Raw genomic sequence first — 25540 nt, 5'->3', positions numbered from 1 at the left:
TCAACAACGGAACGTTTCTGTGGACAGACAGTTGTTTACCCCTCCAGCCAATCGCAGAGCGGGGGGTGGCGGGGCGTGTCACTCACTGTCGCCAGACGGGGCGGGCAAATTTGTCGGCTGCATGACATCACTCCCGCGGCAACTTGACAGCACGCACCGAGTTTTGTTTCACGTACTCGCACAAAAGTGAGTGAGTGTTTTTTTCTCACTCACTCACTCACTCACTCACTCACTCACTCACTCACTCACTCACTCACTCACACAAAAGTCAAGTTTCCGCGAGAGTGACGTCATGCAGCCGACAAATTCGCCCGGCCTCTCTGCAGACACCCCCCGCCCCCTCTGAAAAAATCACCACCACACTTTAACAGAAGCCCAGAGGTGTAGATTGAGAAAGAGTTCATGTGAATATATCCTGTATTTATATAGTGCCCTGCCTTTAAGGTTTATTGTAACTATTGTACCATCTATGGCTTAAATGGAGGGTGGCCACAATTTGTCATCAGTGCCCATGGGGGCCCACACACATCCTGACCAGATGGATGTATAACAAAAATAGCAATTTGTTTGTGCCTCCAAAATCCTTGTGTTTGTGTTGACATGGCCAGCCTTCTAAAAAGGAGAGTTTGATTTTTTTTGTATCCATACTATTCATCTGATATTGCAGCCAAGGGGTGAAGCAACACACACACCTGGAATATTTCAATATCCTGTATGGCTGCGCCCACACGAGATTAGGTGGGCTGAAAACAAACTAAAGACAACGCTGAGTGATAACGCGCATGCAGTCCTGCTTGCAATTATTATTCATGAAGTTTAAAACAACCACAAGTGTCGATCAATCTCCACCGGTTTGTGTGCCCACTCCACTCGTGCGTCAGCGAGTGCGCACGGCGTCAACTGCTGCTGCTCTCACAGTCCAATTCAACAGGCATTTACGCACACTTACACGTCCGGAACGGCCGCGTTTGGACAAGAAATTATCCGGGAGACAGCAATCAAATGGGAGGACGATGTTTCGTTATTATGGATGCGGTACCTAAACCTCTCCAGTCCCACTTTGCCGTGCGTCTTTCTTGGTAGCTCCATCATCCGCCTTTTTTTTTTTTTTTTTTCCCTTCGGGAGGAAAGGAGACAAGAATGGCAGCTTCCCAAAATGGCTCGAACCTTACATCAAACTACACGAACCAGTTTGTGCAGCCGCCGTGGCGCGTCGCACTCTGGTCTGTCGCCTACAGCTCGGTGCTGGCCGTGGCCGTGTTCGGCAACCTCATCGTCATTTGGATCATTTTGGCACACAAGCGCATGAGGACGGTGACCAACTACTTTCTGCTCAACTTGGCCTTCTCCGACGCCTCCATGGCCGCCTTCAACACTTTGATCAACTTCGTCTACGCCACGCACGGGGAGTGGTACTTTGGGGAGGCTTACTGCAAATTCCACAACTTCTTCCCCGTCACGTCCGTGTTCGCCAGCATTTACTCAATGACTGCGATCGCCGTGGACAGGTGCGTGCTCGTCATAGTATCGCCAGTCGTTCATAATATTCAGTAGAGGTTCAAAACAACAGTTTCATAATAATGCATATATATATATAAATACGTATATGTTTATTATTGTGGTTGGAGATTGGTGCATCGTACTGAGAGGTGTTTATTTGCCCCTTTATTTAGGGTGCAATTAATTGTAACCAAATTATCTCTCTCAATAGCTTTGTAAAAAAATAAATAAATAACTTATTAAGTTGTGCATGTCGTCTCTGTGTGCCCTGCGATTGGTTGGCAACCAGTCCAGGGTGTCCCCCGCCTACTGCCCAGAGCCAGCTGAGATAGGCGCCAGCAGCCCCCGTGACCCTTGTGAGGAATAAGCGGTCAAGAAAATGGATGGATGGATGGAAGTTGTGCATGTGTACCTAATATTATGACAGTCTTGTGTAGGGGTATTGCCATCCAACAGTGGAGGAATTCTATTGTCCATATGAAAGTGAGCCCATCAGAGGCAAGATCACAGCAGCACATAAATACTTCAAACTCCAAAGTGTGTCAAGGGGGGGAAAAAAGAAAGAAAGAACCAAATTGTGTCAATTCAATCTCAGCATGAATTCTCAATATCTTCTTCACCCATTCTTCCCCTGGGCTTTGCTGCTTTTCATCAACAGAGGCTCTAAAATGGAATCTTGAGCTTAAAAGAAAAACTCAAATTGCATGAAAGCTGCTCTTTGGAGGGTGTCTGGCAAATGTGTTTTACAATTTGTTCTCATACTAGATGTGTGAGCTACGGTGGGGTTGCTCATGCCTATTGTAGCCTATAGTGCTTATCATGCAGGGGAGCCAGTTTCAAGTGTGACTGACCGCCTTCTCACTTGCCATATGAGGCCGTCCATCACAATTATTTTTACATTTCGCTGGCACTAATTCATAGTCGGCACTGACTGACTGCGTGTGAACAAGGGATGGGCATTCACTCAGTTTCCATGATTAACTTAGGAGTAGGCGGCACAGTGCATGAGTGACTGATTAGCACATCTACCTCACAGTTTGGTGACGGCCTTCTTGTAGGCGATTTGCAAGTTGTTCCCATGCTTGTGTGGGTTTTGTTATTGGTAGTCCAGTCCAGTTTCCTCCCACATTCGAAAAAACATGCATGATAGGTTAATTGAAGAATAAATTGTCCATAGGTGTGAATGGTTGTTTATATGTGCCCTTGCCGGGACTGATTAAATAAATGTTATGAAGTTCCTATACCTAAAGCGATGGCATGTTCTTTTTTAGCTCGCAAAGAAGTAGAGAATGAATCAGCAGCACGTCAGTTCGCTGCTGCCAAGTAGTGCACTCCCTTTTGCCATCCATCGCACACAATCAAGTCAACATAATGCTCAACAATCAATCATCCAATTAATCAATTATTATGCCCATCCTCATTGGCCATTATGTTCTGTGGCTTCAGGTCATGTGGCGATCGCTATCAGACTCGCTTTCCACTCGGCATGAATAGCGTTATCGCGTCATCCGACATGTTTCAATACGAAGATGATGACTTCATTATCATAGTGAGAATGTGCGTTTTTGTGTGCGTCACTGATGGGATATGGCGTGAGACGTTGTCCTCCTTGACACACACAGAGGGAACAATCTGTTTCCTACAGGCAAGCTCACTTTGATTTGTGCAGCTTCCATGTATACGGTCTCCTGTGTTGTCGTGTCTTTCCGATTCCATCAATAAAATAAAGGGAAAGAACTTCCGCGTGACCTGCGTGTGTAGATGTAACCCCAGGTTATGCTTATTTTTGGACCTCGCTCTCCACTCTCTTGAAATGGCACAAGGCCACAGTTCATGATCAGCCATCAGTTTGTCCTTGCTTTCACCTTTATGTGGCTGTATCTTTGATTAAAAAAAAAAAAAAAAAAAAAAAAAAGAGCATCATGTCTGCTTCCTTCTGAGTCAGTAACATTGCTGTGGAATCAGCCAGCCAGTCAAATAAATCGAAGCTAGTTGTTGCACAGATGCTAGTTTGTATGCTGTTGAGGTCGATGCCGAACCCCACCCAAACTTAGCTCAGGGGTGCAGTCACAGTTTGTGCGCCCAATTGCTCAGACAGCTCATCTAGCATGCCTGGATGTGTTTGGCCTGCTCGCCTGTATTTGTGCAATATAGAACACAAATCTAAGCCCATTTGCATCATAGTAAACAGGTATGCTAGTATGATATTGATTAGAATTAGCTTAGTTAGTGGCTTTTGTTAAAGGGGCTGTCTGCCGGTTTCACTCAGGAAAATGCAGTTTTTAAATACAGACAAACAAACAAACTACTTCTCAATTTATAGATATGGGCTTTTCATAACGTGTGGGGGTGATTTTGTCCTAAACCCCCACACCCCCAGCCTGTATTTTGCCATTTTGTGTTTGTTTGGCAAACAGCGGGCCGTTTCTTTGGAAAGCCAGTGTTTACACCACTCCAGCCAATCACAGAGCGGGGGGTGGCGTGTCGCAAACGTGCCAGCTGCGTGACGTCACTCCCGCGCCAATTTGAAAGCATGCAAGCATGATTTTTTTTTTTCACTCACTCATTCACACGTGGAAAAAAAAAAAAAATCCGTAATAATAAGCCCCCCCCCCTGCGTTTGGCTGGAGGGGTGTAAACACTGTCTTTCCACATAAACGGCCCGCTGTTTACAAAACAAACACAAAATGGCAAAATACAGGCTGGGGGTGAGGGGGTTTAGGACAAAATCACCCCCACACGTTATGAAAAGCCCATATCTATGAATTGAGAAGTGCATTTTCCTGAGTGAAACCGGCAGACAGCCCCTTTAAGTACTCTAACTCAACTTGCTACTCTAGAGAGTTGTGCCATAGCATGAATGTCATGTTGCATAGACACACAATAGTATACTCCATTTTGCATAAAATCCATGTTATAGAGCGCTTAATGATCAGTTAATTGATTCCTCGAATATTAGGCCCATCCCTAAACTAGAACATTAATAAGGTTGTGGGAACTGGCATTTTTTGCTTTATTTGGACTGTGGAGATTATCAGATGTGCTTGTGTTTTCAACAGATCAAAAAAAAAGAAGAGTAAAAGAAATTAAATAAATACGTACATAAATAAAACTGCAACATAAGTTCAAAACTGGCATTTTCTAACTTGGGGATAGGCAAACTTGTTATTTTTTTTTAATTTAAAAAAAAAAAAAATTTTAATTAGGGGAAAAAAAATCTTCAAAAAACGCTGATAAACCTGTAGTAGGCCTATACAAGTAAAATGGGGGGAAATCTCAGAATAAAACATGAAAAATCTTAAATAGAAATTTATGTCGACGGCATGGCTCAGTGTTTATTGAATCGTTAGTTGCCTATTAGCTGCCCGTCCCTAACTCTTCAAGTCCGTGATCTTGTGAAGTAAGGTTGACTGGAGGGCGACCATCTTCCCTCGCTCTTCCCTGTAACTGCTGCTATTTAAACACCAGACAATGATAAAGTGCTTGTGAGTTGTTATTATCACGGTGCAGTGACAGGCTTTCAAATGGGATGCTTTCCTAAAGCACTCTGTGTCGCTGGCATGATGAAGATGTCAGGTTGAGATTTAAAGATGACAGGGGTCATTAATCTGCCTCTGGGATGTCTTTTGTTTTGGAATTACTGTATTTTGTGTTCCAACAATTCTTCAAGTGATTGTGTGAGTGCATTTGTGTCTTTTCGTAGTTTTTAAAGGGGAAGTCAGTCTTAAACATTTCTTGAAAATATGTTATGTGTGAGCCCATTAGTCTAAACATGACATTCAGATTAATATTACATTTGTGGAATATGAGTTATGAAGGAAAATGAAGCCATGATTGGTTGTTACCTGAGTCCCGATCAACTGTGATGTCACGCGCCGCCTTCTGATATTAATAGAAATGGCTGGATTTTACTGCTTAACTCACATTCCACTAACACAATATGAACCGGAATACCATAGTTAGACTAGTAGGGCTGCATAGAAGATATTGTATTATTGCCAAGACATTTCTTGGGGGTTGACTTCTTTTTCAAGATATTCTTAATAATCTTCATGTGGTTGGTGTGCAATAAAAGTATCTCACAGTGCTTTGACATGCACTCTGACATGACTCTTTAATTACTGGTAAATAGATTATATTTGCTTTCCAGACACCGAGGTGAAAGCAGGTCAGTGGCCTTTTATGAAGACTCAATTAACAAATGTCAGCCTGGGCAATTGGAAATCAAGTAGAATTCTCAAAGGTCATTCGTAAAGACACATTTTTGACTGAAAAGGCATCAGAACGGGCAGTTTGTTTACATGAAATGTCATTTTGGAGATTGAAAATTAAAAGATGTCTTTGATGTTTGAAAACTGCACATTTCCCTTTTATGTCCTAAATGATAATGTATAAGAAAAAATATTTGTGAACATTGAAGAGCCCCTAAACCCTGTGAATAGCGCTCATTTGTTAAAAACGAGCAGACAAATGTGCTTGATATTCTGGAGAGTCATGGTCACATTTTTACATCACACAAAAGGAAGCCGGCATTATGTGCAACCATCCATCCATTTTCTTCCCCCTATATCCTATCCTGTTCAGGGTCACAGTGAACTGGAGCCTATCTAAGATGACTTTGGGACCATATCTGGGGCTGTTTACCAAACATTCAAGGGACACATATAGAAGCTGACATCCACTTACACTCGCAGTCACATCGTCACTGAGTGTGAAATGAACCCATGTTGCCTGTACGGAATTCAAGTGGGTGAACTCTACGAACAGGGACCCTGTGTGTTGTGACCATTGTGTCAAATTAATTACTTTTGTGTGACACTATGGCTAAAGTCCATGAAGGCATGCGTGGCCTGGTTTGCTTTGAAGGTTCGTTTTATTTTGGAGGCTCTGATAAATCCATTAAACAGCTTCAGATCAAATGAAGCTGTCTATTCCCACATAAAGACCAATTATTGAAGAAATGCATGTCAAGTATTAATTATCCTATGAGTCACTAAATCTTGTGACTATTGACCCCATAGGTACATGGCCATTATCCACCCACTAAAGCCGCGTCTGTCAGCCAAGGCCACCACCGGAGTCATCGCCTGCATTTGGAGTCTGGCCGTGGTTCTGGCCTTTCCCCTCTGCTATTTCTCCAGAATTCGAGTGCTGCCTCGCAGGACCTTGTGCTACGTGGCATGGCCTCGCATGGAGGACGACCCCGTCATGTGAGCAACGTTTTTTATTCAGCCTGAGACATTAACATGGTGACGTTCGTTTAGAAAATCAAAAGGAAAAAACACAACACTATGTTGCTAAATGTTAGAACGCAGCTGTACGTTGACATTCCTTTTTGTTAAAAAATGTCCCTGAAGGTACCACATCATAGTGACAGCGCTGGTCTACGTGCTGCCTTTGGTAGTGATGGGCATCACCTACTCTATCGTGGGGGTCACTCTGTGGGGAGGGGCAATCCCTGGAGATTCGTCTGACAACTATCATGGACAGCTGCGAGCTAAAAGAAAGGTGAGCATGCTTGAAGGAGAAATGTGTACCATATATGAAGAAATTCTGATAGTGTGACTCACGAGGTTGCAGGGTAATTGTCAACATGTGGAGATTAGTGATGATTTAATCATTAGAATTAGTCGCTTCCTTTTCTGAGATGCTTTCAAACGTGTAAAGGGCAACAGACACCAAAAGTTATTTGCATATATGCAAAACTTTACTACAGATTGAGCTTCCTTATATTCTTTGAGTCTACGCCAGTGATTCATAACCATTGGGCCGCGAGCGCCATCTAGTGGGATGCAAAGTAATTTCAGTTTTGCAACTGTGGGCCGCAGGTAGAATTCAATTGACGCTTTGTACACATGTAGCAGGGTATTTTTAAAACCGAATAGTTCCCCTTCCCCGTATATCAAAAAAATCTGTCCACACTGCCTCATTGAATTAAAATAAGAACACGCCTACAAAAATGGAGAGGTGCCTTTTCAAGCTCATTTAGATGCATGCCAAGCTTCAACAGCAACAATTAGCCAAATACTGCCCGACTTTGACGTCACTTAAACAATACGTCACACAAGCACGGACTGTCAGCACACACAAGATGTTTTTTAAAAAAAAAAAACATGTTAACAGTCAACCAGAATGAGTATATCATAAGAGCATAGAAGAAAACAAAGAGGATAAATACAAAATTTAACAAAGCTTTGCTTGTCTTTTTTTTACAACTTGAGGTATGTGTGTGTGACGTGTGAAATTTTTTAGGATTTATTTTTTATTTTATTTTTTTTTTAAATCATCTCTTAAATTTATTTTTCATTGCAAAACATCTTCTTGATCCGGTAAAGTTGTATCATGCGATTTGGTTGGGATTTTATAAACCTCAACTAGATTTAATTTAGTTATTAAATACAAACAATAAGTCAACGTAAATCACAATTTCTGAATGGGCCAGTTGGGCCCCAAGGTAAAAAAAAAAAAAAAAAAAAAAAAAAAAGGTTAAGAACATGTACGCCATTTAACTGCATAGACATAGCAACTAGGGGTTGCAGGACTTGCAGGATTTGTGAAGTATTCAGCCGCTGTTCATTATTTCCAGCTAGAGAGAGAGAAAAAAAAAAACACCTCTCTTGGTGTGCTTGCAATTGGGACAGCCAGGTAACATTTACACAGCTTGGCCAAAAATGTTAGCCTGTCCTCATTCTGGGCTCACCATAGCAGCTGGTTCTGCATGGTGGGCATTTGTGATCTTTTCTCATAATTACGTGACTCTTTTGTGTACTGTGGAATATTTCCCTTTCATGTTCTCCATCAACTTCCACTAGTGTGTTTAAAATCCTACATGAGTGTGGCTTTGTTCCTCTCAACTGTCTCCCTCACTTACTGAAGCTGCACATTCAGATAGGGAAGACAATTTAAATCAATTAACACATTCACTGCCAGCCCAGCAAAAATGCATTATTTGACGTTTTTTTCCGTCAATGGCAGTCAATGACTTAAGATGAGATGTAACCAAAATTGATGGATTTTTAAACATTTGCCTTAAAAAAAAAAAAAAAAAAAAAAAAAGGAAAAAAAGATGCTGCAATATAATCACAAAATATATTGGCACATTGTGTTTAACACATTCACTGCCAGCCCAGCAAAAATGCATTATTTGACGTCTTTTTCCGTCAATGGCAGTCAATGAGTTAAGATGGTGGACTAATTGCATTCAGCGCACTCACTCTGTTGCAGAAAATGGCTCTCCTGCCTCCTCAAGACAAAAAAAAAAGAAAAAAGTATGACTTGAGAATAGTGGATAACACACTCTAAACCAGAGGGACCAAAGTCTGGTCATGGAGATCCTCTATCCAGCCTGTTTTCCATGTCTCCCTCCTGCCAATGTAGCAGAATCCAATGAACAGCTCATCAGCAAGCTGTGCAGAAACCTGATAACGATCCTGATCATGAATCAGGTGTGTTGGTGGAGAGAAACATAGAAAACAGGCTGGATAGGGGTTCTCGAGGACCGGACTTGCGTACCTCTGTTCTAAACTCATCGTCAGTAGCAATCTTAATCAGTCAATTGTATCAGAAACTAAATGTCAAAACATGCAGCATCTTCCACAAGCAAGTCGTTGTTAAATTCTGCTCAGCGTTTTGACACTTATTTCTTCATACAAGTCACATTTTGTTCCCACTCAGATTTGGGAAAAGCCTGAAGCAGCCAAGGACAACATGTGACTCTTACTCCCTCGGCGTGTCAGTTTAATTCTCAGGTGTTGTTAATTTAATTTCTCTGTTAAAATATTGATCTTCTCATAATGGCATGCCAGACTCCTACGAGATGTAATTAACAGCTTTACGCCATGTTAATGTCTATTAAGATAACTCGCTTTTAAGTCTGTTGATTGACAACTTGGTGATAACACAGATACAATATAATTTAAAGTGGCCACTAATTATATTTTTTTTCCTGGGCTCCAGCTGCCGTTTTTAAGTGTACCTTTTTTGAAGTAGTGCTAATTAATGTGTCCATCTATCGATTGAGTTATCTCAAATTGAGAGAGGCCAATTAGACCCTGGACCAGACAACAGCAATTACAAGGTACATGACATAAAGACACACCTATAGTTTGGACCTCAGAGTTTTCAATTAACCTGACTTCTGGAATATAGGAGGAAGCGGAAGTATACCATATAGGAGGTCAATATTCAAGTTTCGAAATCAGGATTTGCTGACTGCGAGGCAGATGTGGTAAACGTCATTTTGATTCACTGCAAATATGATGGTTTGAATGAACACCTGTGATGTTCATTTGAACACCGACAAAGTGTCCATCTGCATCCACACTACCCGGTGTTAAAGTAACATTGACAGAAGTATGTAAACGTTCAACACTCAACTGTGTGTTGAGCAAAACCTGGTAAATTTGTAGCAGACTATCATATTGTGCATGTAACTCAATCCCCTCAGGCAAGCTGTCAAAAGAGATTCAATTGGATTAAACACAAACAATAAATCATTTCCAGGACAAAACAGCAAAGAAATGCATTTATTATTTAGTGGGAAAAGCAGTGCAATAGTTCATCTGCAGTGTTGGCTTTGAACAATAGCATTAGAGATTTCAGTGCAGGTCACTGAGTGGGCATTTTCATTTTTGATGTTGAACATTTCGCAGTGTGTGTCGTGTTTTGTTTTGTCCAAAAGTCAGGTGTACATTTGCTTTAGGTCAGCTGGTTTTATTATGCTTGAGAGTCTTGCCCGAGGCAGCTCTTGCTTTTGTAACCGACTCTGACTTCAGCCTGCAGGACAAAAAAAAAAAATCCAACATGACATTCATGACAAAAAAACGGCACTGTGCAACATGACCACAAATGAGAGGAAGGCACAGGTTAAAAGATGCTTCAAGCCAAGATGAGCAAAATAAAGAGCACTCTGACTGTAAAATACCAGCAGGAATCGTGAAGATAGATTATATAGTCTTTTTTTTATTTTTTATTTTATTTTATTTTATTATTTTTTTAAAAGCTTTTGCTGCTCCTACTTTGCTCACCACTTCATTATGTCTATTGACTTGGTACAGTTCGACCAACTAATTGTGCTTTTCTATCAGTAAAAGCAGTAATTTCTTGTTTTTGTGATTCTAACAACTAAAATATAACGACTACAACAATTATAATAATAATAATCACATATGCACCTTCAATGCTGGCCATTAGGGACGTGTGCCCACCTATCAAGATGCTCGTTCCCTCAACTTGAGGCATTAATTTCTGAAAATAGACATTGTGTTTGTTACGCATTTGTTTTATCACTCTCTTACTTCCTGTGTAAAAAGGAAGCTTTTATTTTATAGACGACCACAGGAAGTGGTGCGTTGCCTGTCGTATTCAATTTTACTTCTTCTGTTGTAAGTTGCGTGTTGTACTCTCGGCCACGTCTGCTGTTTTTACCGTTCGAGTTGTTGAGCAGAAATAAATACAGTATGCCTAACTTGGCAATATCCAGATGGATATGCGCTTCAGAATTCATCTTGCGAGAGCAAGGTTAAAATATGCCCTGAGAAGAGGCTAAAGAAAGCACCTGAGATGACAACAATTTGCACTACAAGAGCCATTTCCGCGACCTGCTCAACATGACATTTTGTCTGTAAAAATTATTATTATTATTATTATTATTATTATTATTGCTCGTGGATACACATTTTTTTTAATTGTTTCAGAAAATTTCAAGACACAAAGGAGCATGTGCCATGCTTGTAAATTAAAAATCGTATTAGGATTGTTTTATAATACCACTAAAGTGAAACTGTACTCTAACTACAGACATTTTCAACATTTCACATGAATTCTATATCGTTACGTACTCCCAGTCATTGCACATTTTCGATAATCACTTCTGCATTGTTGCACAAAAATACTACTTGGCCAAAAGCTATTCGATAGATTTGTGCTATAGAGTGGTGAGAGCTAATCATGTTACCTGAGGCAATCACATCTGTAAACCACTCACTACATGAAGTAATTCAGTTGACAAGATGATTACGGAAGCAAAGGTCACTTGATGAAGTAGATGGAGGGACAAATTCAGGCAGAAAGTGCTCCTGTTTTACCAATGTAGTCTATAAAAATAGAGTTCCTGCGTTTTGCCTCCATCACACGCTTCTTGGGAGAATGTGGCAGGTCAGTGAGGTGGCTGGTCACCGATTTATTGCTGGCTGTGATTTCTCATCATCTTCACTGGTAGACAGACCTAACACAACCCTTGCCCAGGGCTTGGTATTTCAAATGTCAACCCAGAGTGCAGCACTAATGATGTTATAAGTCTAGGACTGCTTGTTGTAGGCAACACAGGGCTGACCTTTCCCCTTGAGGATATTTGAGTGTTGGTGAGACACCAACTTGGTTAGTTTCCTTGGTTAGATTGTGAATTGATGCTGTGTTGGACGGTGGCAGTATTGCGATGCAGCCCATGAGCATTTTTGGACCTGCTGCTCTTGGATAATGACTAGACAAGGGAGTCCTGTCTTGAGGCTCGGTGTTTATGGGCAATCAGTTGCTGAAGAAGCAACTTTTAAGGGTCAGTCAATGCCACATTTAATCATTTGTATTGCCTGTGATCGTTTTCTTACTGTTGTGACTTAGAAACAAATAATGGAGATTCTCTACAAACATGCATATGAAATGTTAAAAAAACTAAATGTCTGACTTCCTGTTCATTTCAGGGCACGGGCCTTTCGGACTTTAAAAAAATATATTTTTTCATGATTGGCACTAACCAATTTCACATTCATCAATTATCTTCCGTATTTTTGTAGCAATTAAGGAGGCACAAGCTAGTAAATTTCAGGTAGTTTTGGACCCCCTCCATATCATTCAGAATTGGGCTTGTTATATGCAATTTGGAGATGTGATCATCTGAACTATTGCAACATCCTCTCATCATCTCCTCACCTCTTATGGAAAATGATTGGATGGACTCAGTGCGGGGCCGTCATCATACACCGCATCGGTCGAGATCGAAAGTTGTCGGAGGCAAGCTGTCAGAGACTGTTTTTGATGGTGAGTTATCAAACATTTGCGCCAAGCAACACGCTGCGATGAAAATGCTTTCTAGTATACCTGGTTCAAATTTGGTGGCAATTACGTGAATTCTCAAGGAGGGGTTGCACAGGGACCATTGCAATTGCCCTAAAAAAAAAAAAAATTGTACTGACTCCCTCGGCTCTATTTTTGTGATCATCCTAAAGCCTGTGCAAAGCTTGGCATACCTTTGCATGGAGGCAATTTAGACCACAATGATGGTAATTTCGCAAACGATGACAGGCCGTTAGATCTGCGAAACTATGGGAATGGTCACAACAGACTTCAATCATGACCAATCAAAGCATACATAAATCATACAAAGAGAGGTGGGTAGAGTTGTACCCAAAATTGTGAAAATTGTACTCAAGTAAGAGTAGCGTTCCTTCAAAATAATATTATTCTAGTAAACTTAAAAATCATAAGAATAAAAAAAATAAAAACCACTCAAGTACAAGTAAAAAAGTATTTGCTGAAAAGAATACTCAAGTACTAAGTAACTGCTTGAACATAAAGTCTGATTTATTTGTTTCACTTTAGCCCAAACATGCACAATCCATTCACAAATTGTGGCGTAACTCGCTCGGCGCTGCCTCCCAGTATAATCACCATAGGTGGCAGTTTCTGAAAGCGAAAGCACCAAGACGTCATATTTCAGTTAATTCTTTCTCTTCATGTATGCCAGGACTCAATCAGGGCTGCATTTCCTGTACATAAGCAACGTGTCCGCAGAAATGCTCCCACACTGTGTGGTAAAACTACTCTTGGAAGTATATTTGTCTTCAATAAAAATTACTGAAATACATGTAACTGAGTAACTCATTACTACCCACCTGTGCATACTAACATTTTTCGCATTCCACCAGCTGTCTAACTGCGCTGGTACTCGAGAGACGTAGTCTGAGCAGGCGTAAAGTTTAAATCGACTTTCTGCCACCAAATTGTCACTCCGCCAGGTGCATCTCCATGACACTACTCGAGCACCCAAACCAGTCAACCGTATTGGCAAAGACACTCAGGGAGCCTTGAGCTGAAAAACAATAAAAACAAAAATCAGGATCCGCCGGCATTGGCACCACTGTACAGATGCTTTGTTTATGTAAATAATACTTTATTTATGAACACGTATGGAGGATTTTTATGTCAGTTTTACACACTATTAGCTCATAATGTAGCAACCAGAAAGAGACAAGTGTACCGGTTTCCTATCACGTATGATGCGTTTATGTCTCTATCGTCATCACATTTCCCGTAACGTATTCCTGGTACTCTTCTGTGGTGGCATCATAAATAACCAATAAAAAAAGAAATGCCAAACAGAGAAGAGAGAAATTATATTCAAATCTTGTGAACTTTGAATCTGGTCATTTGATGCGAAAGCTTCCACGGCTCATTAATTCATATGAATGGTTGAATTACAACCCCATTATGTCTTAACATAGGCCTAGTGTGCTGTAAATTCTTTCACTTTTTTTTTTACATGCAAGGTCAAAGCGCTTGAAAACAGCCAGGTAATACTATAAACATTTGTCAAGTAAAACAATCCTTTGCTCACTGGACCTACAGTGTGATGTGCTGAAGGTTGGATCCCAAAGCGCAGACACAAATAAGATTTTAACTATTTATTCACATCGAGAGGCATGGAACAAACTTGACTAGACAAGAAACAAAAAGAGTTGTACAGAGAGACAGTGGTAACAGAAGTAATAATCCGACAAAGACACACAATTCTCAGGAGGCTTATATAGACAAGGAATCGATCTGATTGGTTGTGGCTAGACATGTGGGTAACATGACTGATATAGAATTATTTGAACGGCTGTTGACCAGGTAAAGGTATTAAAGATTCTTGACATCACATAACATCACATAGCCTAAAACCAGTTGAAACAAGATGCTAGTTATATCAGTTCAAAACAGACACTTGTTACCTCAGTACATAACAGACACTTGACCTCACGGTCTTGAACCCAACTTAACAGGTCATGAACTCAAACTTAACCCTGGCGTGACCCTAGACATGATAATATTCCTCCAAAAACATCATCGTTTAGTGCAATCAGCAGGATGATATAATTTAGCTCAGTGCCTGGCAGAGCACCAAGCAGGAACATATAACATTTAACTTCACCTTCCTTGTCCAACCTCTGGTGGTTCCCAAACAGAAGAGCGACCCTCACAAAGACGAATAATCACTTGAGAATTGCAAGCAGTAGTGCGCTACCAAGGGTGCTTTGGACATGAGGTACATTTGTTGAAAGACTTGACACTATAAATAGATGCAATCGGAATGAAGTACAACAATGCCAACTCGGCCCTGTTGAATCTGGACGAAAAATAATAAGAAAAAAAAAGAAACGTTTGAATGCATGATGTGAAATAAAGACAGCATAGTCCAGCCACTACAACTGAAGCACTCAATATACATTAAAATCCTCACTCACCATAACTGCAACATGTGGCTGAAGTTCACCTAATAAAAAGTGACTAAGATATCTCAGCCCAAAGGATTATAACAAAATTATTTTTAAATTCTATTTTATTTTCATTACCCCTGTTTCTCTCCGCCCACTTAGGTATCATTATAACGGTCTCTCCGCGCTGTATCACGTTGCAAATAGACTGTAGATGGCGGGACTCATTCTGGCTGCGAGATAATTAATGGGTGGTCATTTATTGGTATAATGAACGAACATAAATCTAGCTGTGGAGAAAGCCCTGAGACTGTTTTGGTCAATTACATTGTAACTCTGGATCCTTTTTCTGCATTAAAAAGCTCATTAGCATTTGAGTTTCATTAGTTTTATTCAACAAAGCAAATCAGTATGGTTCTAATATGTTTTCCCCTCATTTCAATTTAGATGAAATAAACAGTATTAAAGACATCATTATCATAAGATGCTGTATGTTGGAGTAGCGTGTCGTGTACTGTGATCATTTCTTTTTTTTTTCTTTTTTTTTAATGAATGAAATAAAAATAATAATAATATAAAAAAATAATAATCCATGTCAGCTACTCTGTGTAATACTGCTTCCTCCTTTGAAAGACAATTAAAGCTACAATGTTGAAAACATATTCACACATTTTGTGACCTTACAATCACAGACTTCAGTGTATTTTGTTGAGATTTTGTGTGATAGACAATGTTGGGAACGTTACTTTAAAAAAAGTAATTAGCCTTAGTTACTCATGACTTGCTTAAAAAGTAACTGAGTTAGTAATTGAATTACTTCATAATAAAAGTAACTCGTTACCAGGCAAAGTAACTATTTTCACTACTTTAAAAAAAGATTTATATGAAATAATTAGGATTTATTATTATTATTATTATTATTATTATTATTATTATTATTATTATTATTATTATTATTATTATTATTATTATTATACAGGAATTCAAATTATGTCCAAGCTATATAGGGGGTTTTCATTTATTTTTGTGAATATTGAATGAATAAGACAAAATAGCACATAATTGTGAAGTGGAATGAAACCGATTGAAACAGTTTTTAGGCCAACATCAACCTGAAAATTGTGCTGCACATTTGTATTCAGCCCCTGCACTGATCCTGCTCAATACAAGTCAGTGCAATCAATTGCTTTCATAAGTTACCTCATTAGTAACCACAGTCCACTTGTGTGTAATTTACTCTCACTATAAATGCGGTGAAGCGGTTTGTTGGGAACACCGGTGAACAACAGCATAATGAAGACCAAGGATGTGCCAGACAGGTCAAGAAACATGGTTAGATTATAATATGAAACGTTCCTTGTAGAGAACATATGCCCAAAAGCTTGTAGCTGTTGTTGCAGCGACGCTATATTTTTCAGATTTTATTTCTCAAAAATTTTGAAATAATATTTCCATTCAACTTCATCAATTATGCATGATAGAAATGTGGACATTTTTTTTCTGCATGTCACAACTTTTTCCTGTGGTACTTGCTAACTTAAATGCTACAACATGACCCACAATATTGTTTTTAGAGACACGGGGTTAATTTAATATGTCAATTGTGTCAGGTCTGGAATCAACAATAGATTAAATATTGCTGAAAGGACGACAGTCACTGATCCTGTACAAAAGCTACACCAGAAACAAACAAAATAAAATTGGCCATCGTTATGCTTAAATGGCATTTCTTTATAGCACCCAGATGATTTATATTATTTATTATGCACATAATTTTTCGTGTGCTGTTTATAATGATTAATTGTACTTATCGGCTCTGTGCAAAAGTGCATGGCTCATCACAAATAAACTATTTAATGATAATAACAAATGCAAGCTCTGTGAAATAAGATTTTCCGCCTCATTTCCACTAAATCCGATCATAAGTGATTGACATTTGGAAGTACATGTGCAGAATTTGTTCACGTTCCAGCGTGTGAAAATACACGCTTGGTGGCCATGCAACCAAAAGTCCAATGTTTGAGATGAAATGGTCAGTGATTTGGAAAATTAGCTGCCTTTTGTTTTCTTCTTTGTATCATTAACATTTTCATTGTGTGATTCTTTTTGATGCCCTGTATGGTCTAATATTAGAGACAGGTTATGGCAAAGACAAAAATTGTGTCACAGAAAGATAGATATGCAATTTGTATGGTAATAGTTTTCATAAACTGTTATGGATGATGTTCAGTTGCCTCCCTAATTGAAATATAAATGTATTTAGACAGAATAAAAGTGAAATTGATCTTCAATTGCCAGGTCCTTTGAAACTCTTTGCAATCCTTTCATCATTTTCTGCGCAGACTGACAGGTTGAATGAATTATTATCTTGTTGAATACATTTGACTGTTTCCCATATTGCACTGATGAGAGAAGATATGATTGGGATAGTATTAATATGAGGACTAATGTCATACATTTTCCAACCTCCACATACCTCATAACACGGATTACATGGGGACTCGTGGTACTAAGCAGGGGAGCACTTATACTGATTTTGTATTTAATATGTTCCCGGCACCCAACAAGGGGAACAAAAAGTGTTTTCCTACTGTTCTATGTACAGTTCATAAGCAAGCTCTGCAGGAGGCTGATAATGACCCTCATCATTTGAATCAGGTGTGTTGGAAGAGGGAAACATATTTTAAAACATGCAGGACTCTCGACCACGAGAGCCGGAGTGTGACACCTGTGCGTTAACACAAGATGACAGCTTTCCAGACTAATTGTGCATAGTAGACAGTGAACTGATGAAGACAGCTCAGATGAAAGGCAAAACATTGTAGACAACCAGAATAGTCCAGTAAGTGACTGGATGAATTCACAAGCAGTTATTTGGGTTTGCTACAGCAATGACTCTGATGATTTTCTTGATATTATATGCTTGTTATTATTACCTCTGCCAAAGTGAAACCGATGTAGATGTCAATTCCATAACACATGAAGATTTTTCGTCGGAAATAATGAACATGTTTTTAACATTTAAGATTACAGACCAACCCTTTTCAAGGGCAAATCCGGTCTTAACACACCTCAGACCACAGGATAAAGAGAGTCGGGATTTTGCGGGTTTTTCCATTCACATCTCCACTGCCAAACTCTGCCAGTAAGCCCCGCCCACCTCATTCGCCACTCTGTTCGCCTGGGAGTGCAGGTGCTTGAAATCAGCAATGAGCCACCATTTTGTCATCTCCTTGCTCAATCATTCTATGCTCTATTCTATGCTCTCACGCAAGACTCTTCAACACTCTTCCTGATGTTAATCTCCCGTTAACAACTTTGCCTGCCTCTAACCTCCTCTGCCTCTTTAAGAAAGAAAAATAACACTACTGCATTATACAACGTCATCAAATCAGTGTCAGTTGAGGCTGTCAACTCGTTTGCCTGTAGGGATTTTTAATGTCTAGCAGGTGTCAGTATTCAGTGACACAGATTTGACAAAGTATCAATACATTTTTGCAATGTGTCAAAACGTTTCATTGACTTATCGCTATCCAGTGGATTGTGAAGCATTACATGTCCAGTTGGTTTGCACTTGTTCTTGATCTGTGTTCCGACTCGCTTGGTTTTCACTGCAATTGTCACCTCAAAAGCATTAAAAAGTCATTAGCAGTAACAACTGCGGTTTGGTGTACTGCATTTGTGTTTTACTCTTACCTGTGGCTGTGATACTTGATATTGTCTTGCAATTGTGACGAAAATGTGTTTTGTTTTAATCTATTTAAATTTAATTTAGTGTATCTTCTAATGCAAGGAATTTCAGTTATGTGGTAGTTCAGTTCGAACATTAAGAGCCACTATATAAAAGCCGTAAAGATAGTAGACCATGCTTGACAGCCACCTCCATTGCTGCCCGAGCCGAGTTCATCATCCATTTTGCAGAGCACAGAGCTAGTTTTTGACTTCAAGCGGACCAGGACCACCACTCAAGCTATGGAAAGAGATTGACATTGTGCAATAAGTACTTGGGAGTACACTTGAACAATGTAGAGGGAGCAGCATCAGCGCCAGGGTGGAAAAATAAATAGAAATAAATTCTTCAGCATCACATGGGTTGTAGTTTTACTTTTACCTTTTATTACAGCCAACAGGTAACACTGTAAATACTGTCCATGTGTACTTTTCTATCTAAAATTTGTAAGTATAATTGAGGGGACAGCAATACTGCTTTGACACGGATACTGATATCTGCATTGGTGCATCACTCTTTAATATGTTCAAAGATTTAAAGCACGTTAATTGGTGTCGCTTTGGAATGAAAAAACAATGTGACTTTTGGCAACTGCATCCTTGACTCTTAAGTCTTCATTTCTTTTCCATTAAAAATTTACTGACTTCTTTGGAGCTGTCGATCCACCACCTCAGGGCTCACAAGCTGCTTTTCTTTTTTTTTTTTTTTTTTGGTTGTTTTAATGTCGTGAGCATTTGTCAAAATGGCGGGTGCGTCAGTTTCTGCTCAAGTTTCTGCATGAGTTTACATTTCAGGAGGGACCTGCCGATGTCTGTTTTGTCTCCGGTAGCCTGCTTCTGAGGAAGCCCACGGTATTCACCGAGAGTGTTTTGCCAGGCATCAAACAGTTGCGATCCAGAGAAGAGACTTGTTGAAAGAGAGTGTCAGAGCGCCGGCCGCATGATTGAATGTTGGAGCAGAAAACATGGCCTTGTTAACACATAGGTCGTGGGAGGTGATCTGGATCCAGTATGGGTTGTGCAGCAGCAGGTTGTAGTGATGCAAAACAATAACACAATATAGCAGTAGTGTTTTTTTTTCTTTTCTTTTTTTTTTTTTTTTTTAGTTACATTTAAGCAGTTATCTCTGTTTAGTAAAGTGAGAAGTACAATTTAAATTATTTTTATCATTTTATTTTTTTAAACCAGGTGGTGAAGATGATGATTATCGTCCTGGTAACCTTCGCCCTCTGCTGGCTGCCCTATCATATCTACTTCATTGTAACGGGCCTCAACAAGCATCTGATCAAGTGGAAGTCCATCCAACAAGTTTACCTGTCTGTGCTGTGGCTGGCCATGAGCTCCACCATGTACAATCCCATTATCTACTGCTGCCTGAACAGCAGGTGAGTTACAGTGTAAAGTTGCAAAGTAAATGTTTCCGGCAATTATGTGCAGATGTTTTATTTATTTTTTACAACAGTATTCCACACAAACCATAAATGTATTTCCGTCTTGGATAGCCTTTTGAACATTTTTTTTTTCTCTTAAGGAAATACATAGCAAAATACAGATTGGGAGATGGGATGTACAGTTGTGTGGTTATCTCACGCGCATGCATTTGGATTTTGTTACACAACAGTAATGCAAGAACTAAGATCATATGCTTCACAAAAAGATTATGTTACATATAGCTTCATATGTCCTTTGACGATCAATATTTTTAGATTTTAATCATTGCATCCTAATGAAAAGTGAAAGGGCTAAGTGTATTATATCTGGTTGGATTGTCTGGGAGCATTGACTCGGAAAGGAGAAGGGCACTCAGCAGAGCGTAGACCACCGCCAAAGCCAATAATTCACCCTTCTCCCTTTATACAAACTGTCATTTATGTCAGAATATATTTACATAAGTATCATAAACATGCCAGATTTTTTTTTTCTTTTTTTGGCAAAGGTCCTTGAAATGTATTCTGAGAAATGAAATGTCCTGCAAAAGTTGGTAAAACATGTCTCATTAACCCTTAATCACAATTAATCTAAATTTAAGGTGAAAAAAATTACCTTATATGTATCTGAATTAATATAAATTTACATACAGGCATTTAACATTTTTAATTTTACATTTACTTTTCTTGTGAGCGAATTAACGAATGACTGTATTATTACTGATTTTTACAGCTAGCTAATTTTAAGCACTCTTTCAAGCTACATACATTCAGTGCGATTTTACTGCTGTCCAAATTAGATAAAAATAACAAATCGTTGCTTATTTAGCGAGGAAGCCCTCGAGGATTGCATGATTATCACATGGGCTAAGTTTAAGTTTTAGTTGTAGTTTGCACATGTATGTAAATAATGCACGATATGACAAACAAACGTGACGTGTGGTCGTTCGATTCCACATAATAAATGCAACTTTAGCTTGTTTTTATGTGTCCCTGACTGTACAATTGTCTACTGCTGTTCTACACACAGACTTGAGTCTGATGCTTGCCAAACACAGAAGTGATGTACGGGGCCTTAAATGGTCAGAAAACAAATATTTTGGCAAAAGTGCTTCATTTTAAAAGTTGAACTTGTGATATGTTTAGCGATAACATCTAAAGTGCAGCTAATGTTCAAGTCTTCCATGGTCAGATGAGCCATAGTGAGTCACAAAGTGTAAAATTACCATTATTGAGCCAAGGCAAATATTTTACAGTTGACAAATAAAAATATCACCATGACACAGGAACATGATGTAACTTCTGCCGTCTTGTGGAAGAACATTTAATTGTTGAGCCTGTCACCAGAGTTGGGTAGCCAAAAATTGTACTCAAGTAAGAGTACTGTTACTTTAAAATAATAGAGATGTAATGATATCCAAACATCACAATATACGATATTATCACGATATGAAGCTCACGATACGATAATTATCACGATATTGTGGTGAGGTTGGTGATATTTTAAAAAGGTCACAATATTGTTACAAAAAAAGAGCGCATACCAAAAAAAAAGCACAATATTGTGCTTTTGTACATAACAGGAATGCATATAAACCACCTACAATCTCTAATTACAATATTGAGGTGCTTACTTGAGTTCCTCCACATATTGAATCGGTTCACAGGCATATTACATTCTCCTTCATCTGACAATTAGCATAGATTTTAAACATAGAAGGACCAAAACATCACAAATTAAAATTAAATAGCACTAAAAAACTCACCACCAGAGGGTGCTAGAACTGCATAAATGGAAATCAACCTGACTTTTTTTTTTTTTAACAGGTGTGTTCCTTTCAAATATCGTGAACATGACGACGACGATATTGTGCAGTTTTAATATCACGATATAACGATATTGCCCTTATTGTTACAGCCCTATAAAATAATGGGACACAAGCAAAGGTTAAAAAGTAGTGCTCCAAATAAGTAGTAAGTGTAAATGACTAGTTTTCACTGAATGTTTAAGGACTGAATAACTTGTGAATAATTTGGGATGGGATGTTTGATTTTCATCAGATCAAAAAATAACAATAAAAAAATATGTGTCAATTCAGCCATTGTCCAACAACAAATCTGTAATTAATACAATGTATAAAATCTTTGTAACATGGAAAAACAACAATAGCGTTTGTTATTTTTGCATTCTTCATAGGATGTTCAGAAGGAGAAGTTCTGCTTTCTGTGGGTTTTATTAAGTCAGTGTACTCCACTCCATTTCCACGTTTGAGCTGACACAGACAGCATCTCATTATAAAACAGTTATTTTTTTGTACAATTAAATGTAAACATTGGCTTAATGTGTGGCCAATTTGGCCAGGAATTGACGTTCCACCACACCTCTCCGCCCCTGCGCTCACTTAAAACTGAAATTTGAATTAGATCATTCCCAGTCAAACACCTGATGACCTCTCACACAAGACTGGTTCGGAATCAATGGACTACATTGTATAGGCAAGCTAAAGTTTCTCCCCACATTTGTCTTGGTTTGGTCACAGCAAAAGTGGTGCTTCAGTGTTTACATAAAAAATCGATATATAACTGCAAATCTTTCCAGGGGGCACAATAAAACAATTTAAACCTCCTTACTTATGCATCTCAGTTGAAATCTTGCCAGAGCCCTGCTCAATAGTCATTGACCGCAGAATACATTATCATACATAACAGCCACACATGAAGTTTTATCTTCGTGTTGTCATTTTCTCCCACTCTCTGATCAGTCTCCCGCCTTGTGACACTTGTTTTGCTTTCTCTGCTCTCTGATACCGCATCAGGTTTCGTGCTGGGTTCAAGCGAGCTTTTCGCTGGTGCCCTTTCATCAAGGTGTCCAGCTACGACGAGTTGGAACTTCGCTCGACCCGGCAGCACCCGACCCGGCAGAGCAGCAGCATGTACACGCTGTCCAGAATGGACACCACCATGGTTGTGGTTTACGATCCCGCCGACGGTGATGGCGGCGGACCCGGAAGGAGGTGGTCCCTGTCGTCTAGGAAGAGAAGCTACATCACGTCTCGCCACACGCCTGCCTCTTGCAGCATTGGAAGCATAAAAACACAAAATGGCGGCACCCCGAATCCTCAAGCTGAGCAATTCTCTTGAGTGGTATTGTAATTTCTCGTATATACGAACCCCGCCCTCCCCCAAATTCAAAAGCTGATTGTCCTTTGTATCCTGATTAATATTGTGTTAGTGGAAAATGAATTAAGCAGAAAAATCCACCTGTTTTTATCCATCTCAGGGGGCAGCCATTTTGCCTTGCGCGGCTGTCGACTGAAAATAACATCACAGTACCAAAGGGGTCAGGTAACGACCGTCAAGGCTCTGTCTTCTCTTTTTGATCATGTGACGTTCACAAGTGGAACCATAGGCACTGTACTGTATTTTTCAGTCGACAGCAAGTAGCAAAATGGCCGCCCCCTGAGATGCATATTAACTCATTTACTCCCAATGACGTATAAATACGTTTTTTTTTTTAAAACTCTTTGACTGCCAAAGACGTTTCATGATGATTAGTAAAATTCCAATGAATGGAATGCGATCTTTCATTGAGTAGCCACATTGTATATGTAGTAAAGGCAAACAATATTCATTTTGCCTTGAAAGATGAGTTAAAATGCTCAAAAGCGGCTAGCACTGTGGATTTTTTTTGTTTTTTTTTATAACGCCTGGCAGTCAAAGAGTTAATGTTCTAAGTGTCCCAAAGACGTATTTATACGTTTTTTTTGTTTTTGTTTTTTATGCTAGAGCATACAGAAGGCTTTGATGCAGCCTCTCAACTGCAAAGAACGGTTGCAGAAATGGTAGTTATTACACAAACGGCCAGCAGGTGGCAGCAGAGCAAAGGAGATCAACCAGGGCCATGTAGAAAAAAAGCTCAATTACTTACAATTTTGAATAGATTTGTGAAAACTGATGAAACTTAGCTCTCTTCTAATGCTAATTGGTGCAAAACGGAAACAGATAGAAACATACTTTTTTTTTTTTTCCTGATGAAAGAAGAGACGTTAATCTTCCTTTTGATAGGTTCCATGCTTTTATAGCAATTGAACACAATATTCTGTGGGCCTTGCAAAATCAGTCAAAATCCAGTAAAACAGCCGGGAGCGAACGGGACTGCTTATGTGAAAATGGCTGGGAGTGAATGAGTTAAGCAGGAAGATTTGGCTATTTAAATCATATTCCACAAATTAATCAGAATACCATGTTAAAATTAGTGGGAGCTCATATAACATATTGTAAGGAATTCTTTTGACTTGACTTCCAATTTAATCAAAAAAAAAAAAAAAAAAGTATTATTCTTGCGAAATGAGTATTTTCCCTGCCGTGCTTCAAAATGACATGAAGAAACATGCATGTGAAAATTCTATACACATGCATGATACGCTGTCTATACGTACAATTCAAAGTGTTTGTGTATTACATTTTCATAATCTTCTTAATTCGTCGCTCAAATGATACTGCAATTTACTGCATAAAGTTTCGCTCTAATCAGATTGATTGTCCCCTGCAACAGTGAACTCCTGCTCGGCAAAATCCTTGAACACTAATTAACATCAAAAGGTTAAGTGTAGCGTTATTTTGGGAACGTCTCAGCCCCCTGCTTGCAATTATTTGTTTTGGGCTTGAATTTTACACAATTAAAACAATGATTGTAAATATTGTATGTAAGTATGTCAAAGTTTGTTTTCCAATTGTATTAACTGTGAACTTTTTGTACGTGTGGAACTATACTGTGTTTCTCTGAGGAAATGAATGTCGGGTCACTGCTGTTGTCTGCAGAATTCATGAACAGTGCTCTTTACATGTAAATGAAGAAGTATAAGATGAAATATGTATTTTTTCGTAAAAATAAAAAGAAGTAAACAACCTGAACTTCACACAAACATCATTCTATTATACTGTGTGTATCCTTTGATGCTGTAGCTTTCCTTTCTTTCACTGCTGTAAATAGATGAAAATTCATGTTAAAACTAGAGCTGCGAGCAGCTATAAAGGGCCCTCGCAACCCGGGCCACGTTGGGGTACTTGCACGTCGAGGTACTGGCACGTTGGGGTACTGTCAAATAGGACAAGGACCATCTAAAATGTTTTTGACAAGCCTTGTGTGTGCAAAGTTTAATCAAAACGCAAAATATGGTGTGCAATTCCCAAAATAAATTCAAAATGGCGGACTTCCTTTTAGGTTTAGCATACGGCTACAGAATACTTTTTGTAGGTCTTAGACTAATAGGTATGCCTCTGAGTTTTCACAAATCTAGGTCAAGTCAAGTCATCTTTAGTTATTTCGCGCTTGAATCATCCAATCGGAAATGCTCCATAAAAATGTATAGAGGGCGCGATTTATTGCAAATTGCACAAGAAATCTCTAAAAAT

The 25540-nt window shown here is 39.2% G+C and overlaps 1 protein-coding gene across 1 annotated transcript; it reads left to right on the top strand.

Moving 5' to 3' along the window:
* The first annotated feature begins 902 nt into the window (after positions 1–902).
* Positions 903–25131, top strand: tacr3a (tachykinin receptor 3a). The gene is made up of 5 exons (XM_077524091.1): positions 903–1508; positions 6522–6710; positions 6858–7008; positions 19887–20083; positions 22942–25131. Exons 1-5 carry the CDS (start codon positions 1141–1143, stop codon positions 23264–23266), a joined length of 1230 nt encoding a protein of 409 aa, XP_077380217.1. The 5' UTR covers positions 903–1140; the 3' UTR covers positions 23267–25131.
* The last annotated feature ends 409 nt before the right edge of the window (positions 25132–25540 follow it).

This window comes from Festucalex cinctus, chromosome 6 (assembly GCF_051991245.1).
Source record: "Festucalex cinctus isolate MCC-2025b chromosome 6, RoL_Fcin_1.0, whole genome shotgun sequence".
Taxonomy (NCBI): Eukaryota; Metazoa; Chordata; class Actinopteri; order Syngnathiformes; family Syngnathidae; genus Festucalex; species Festucalex cinctus.
This window is presented reverse-complemented; position numbering and strand designations above follow the sequence as displayed.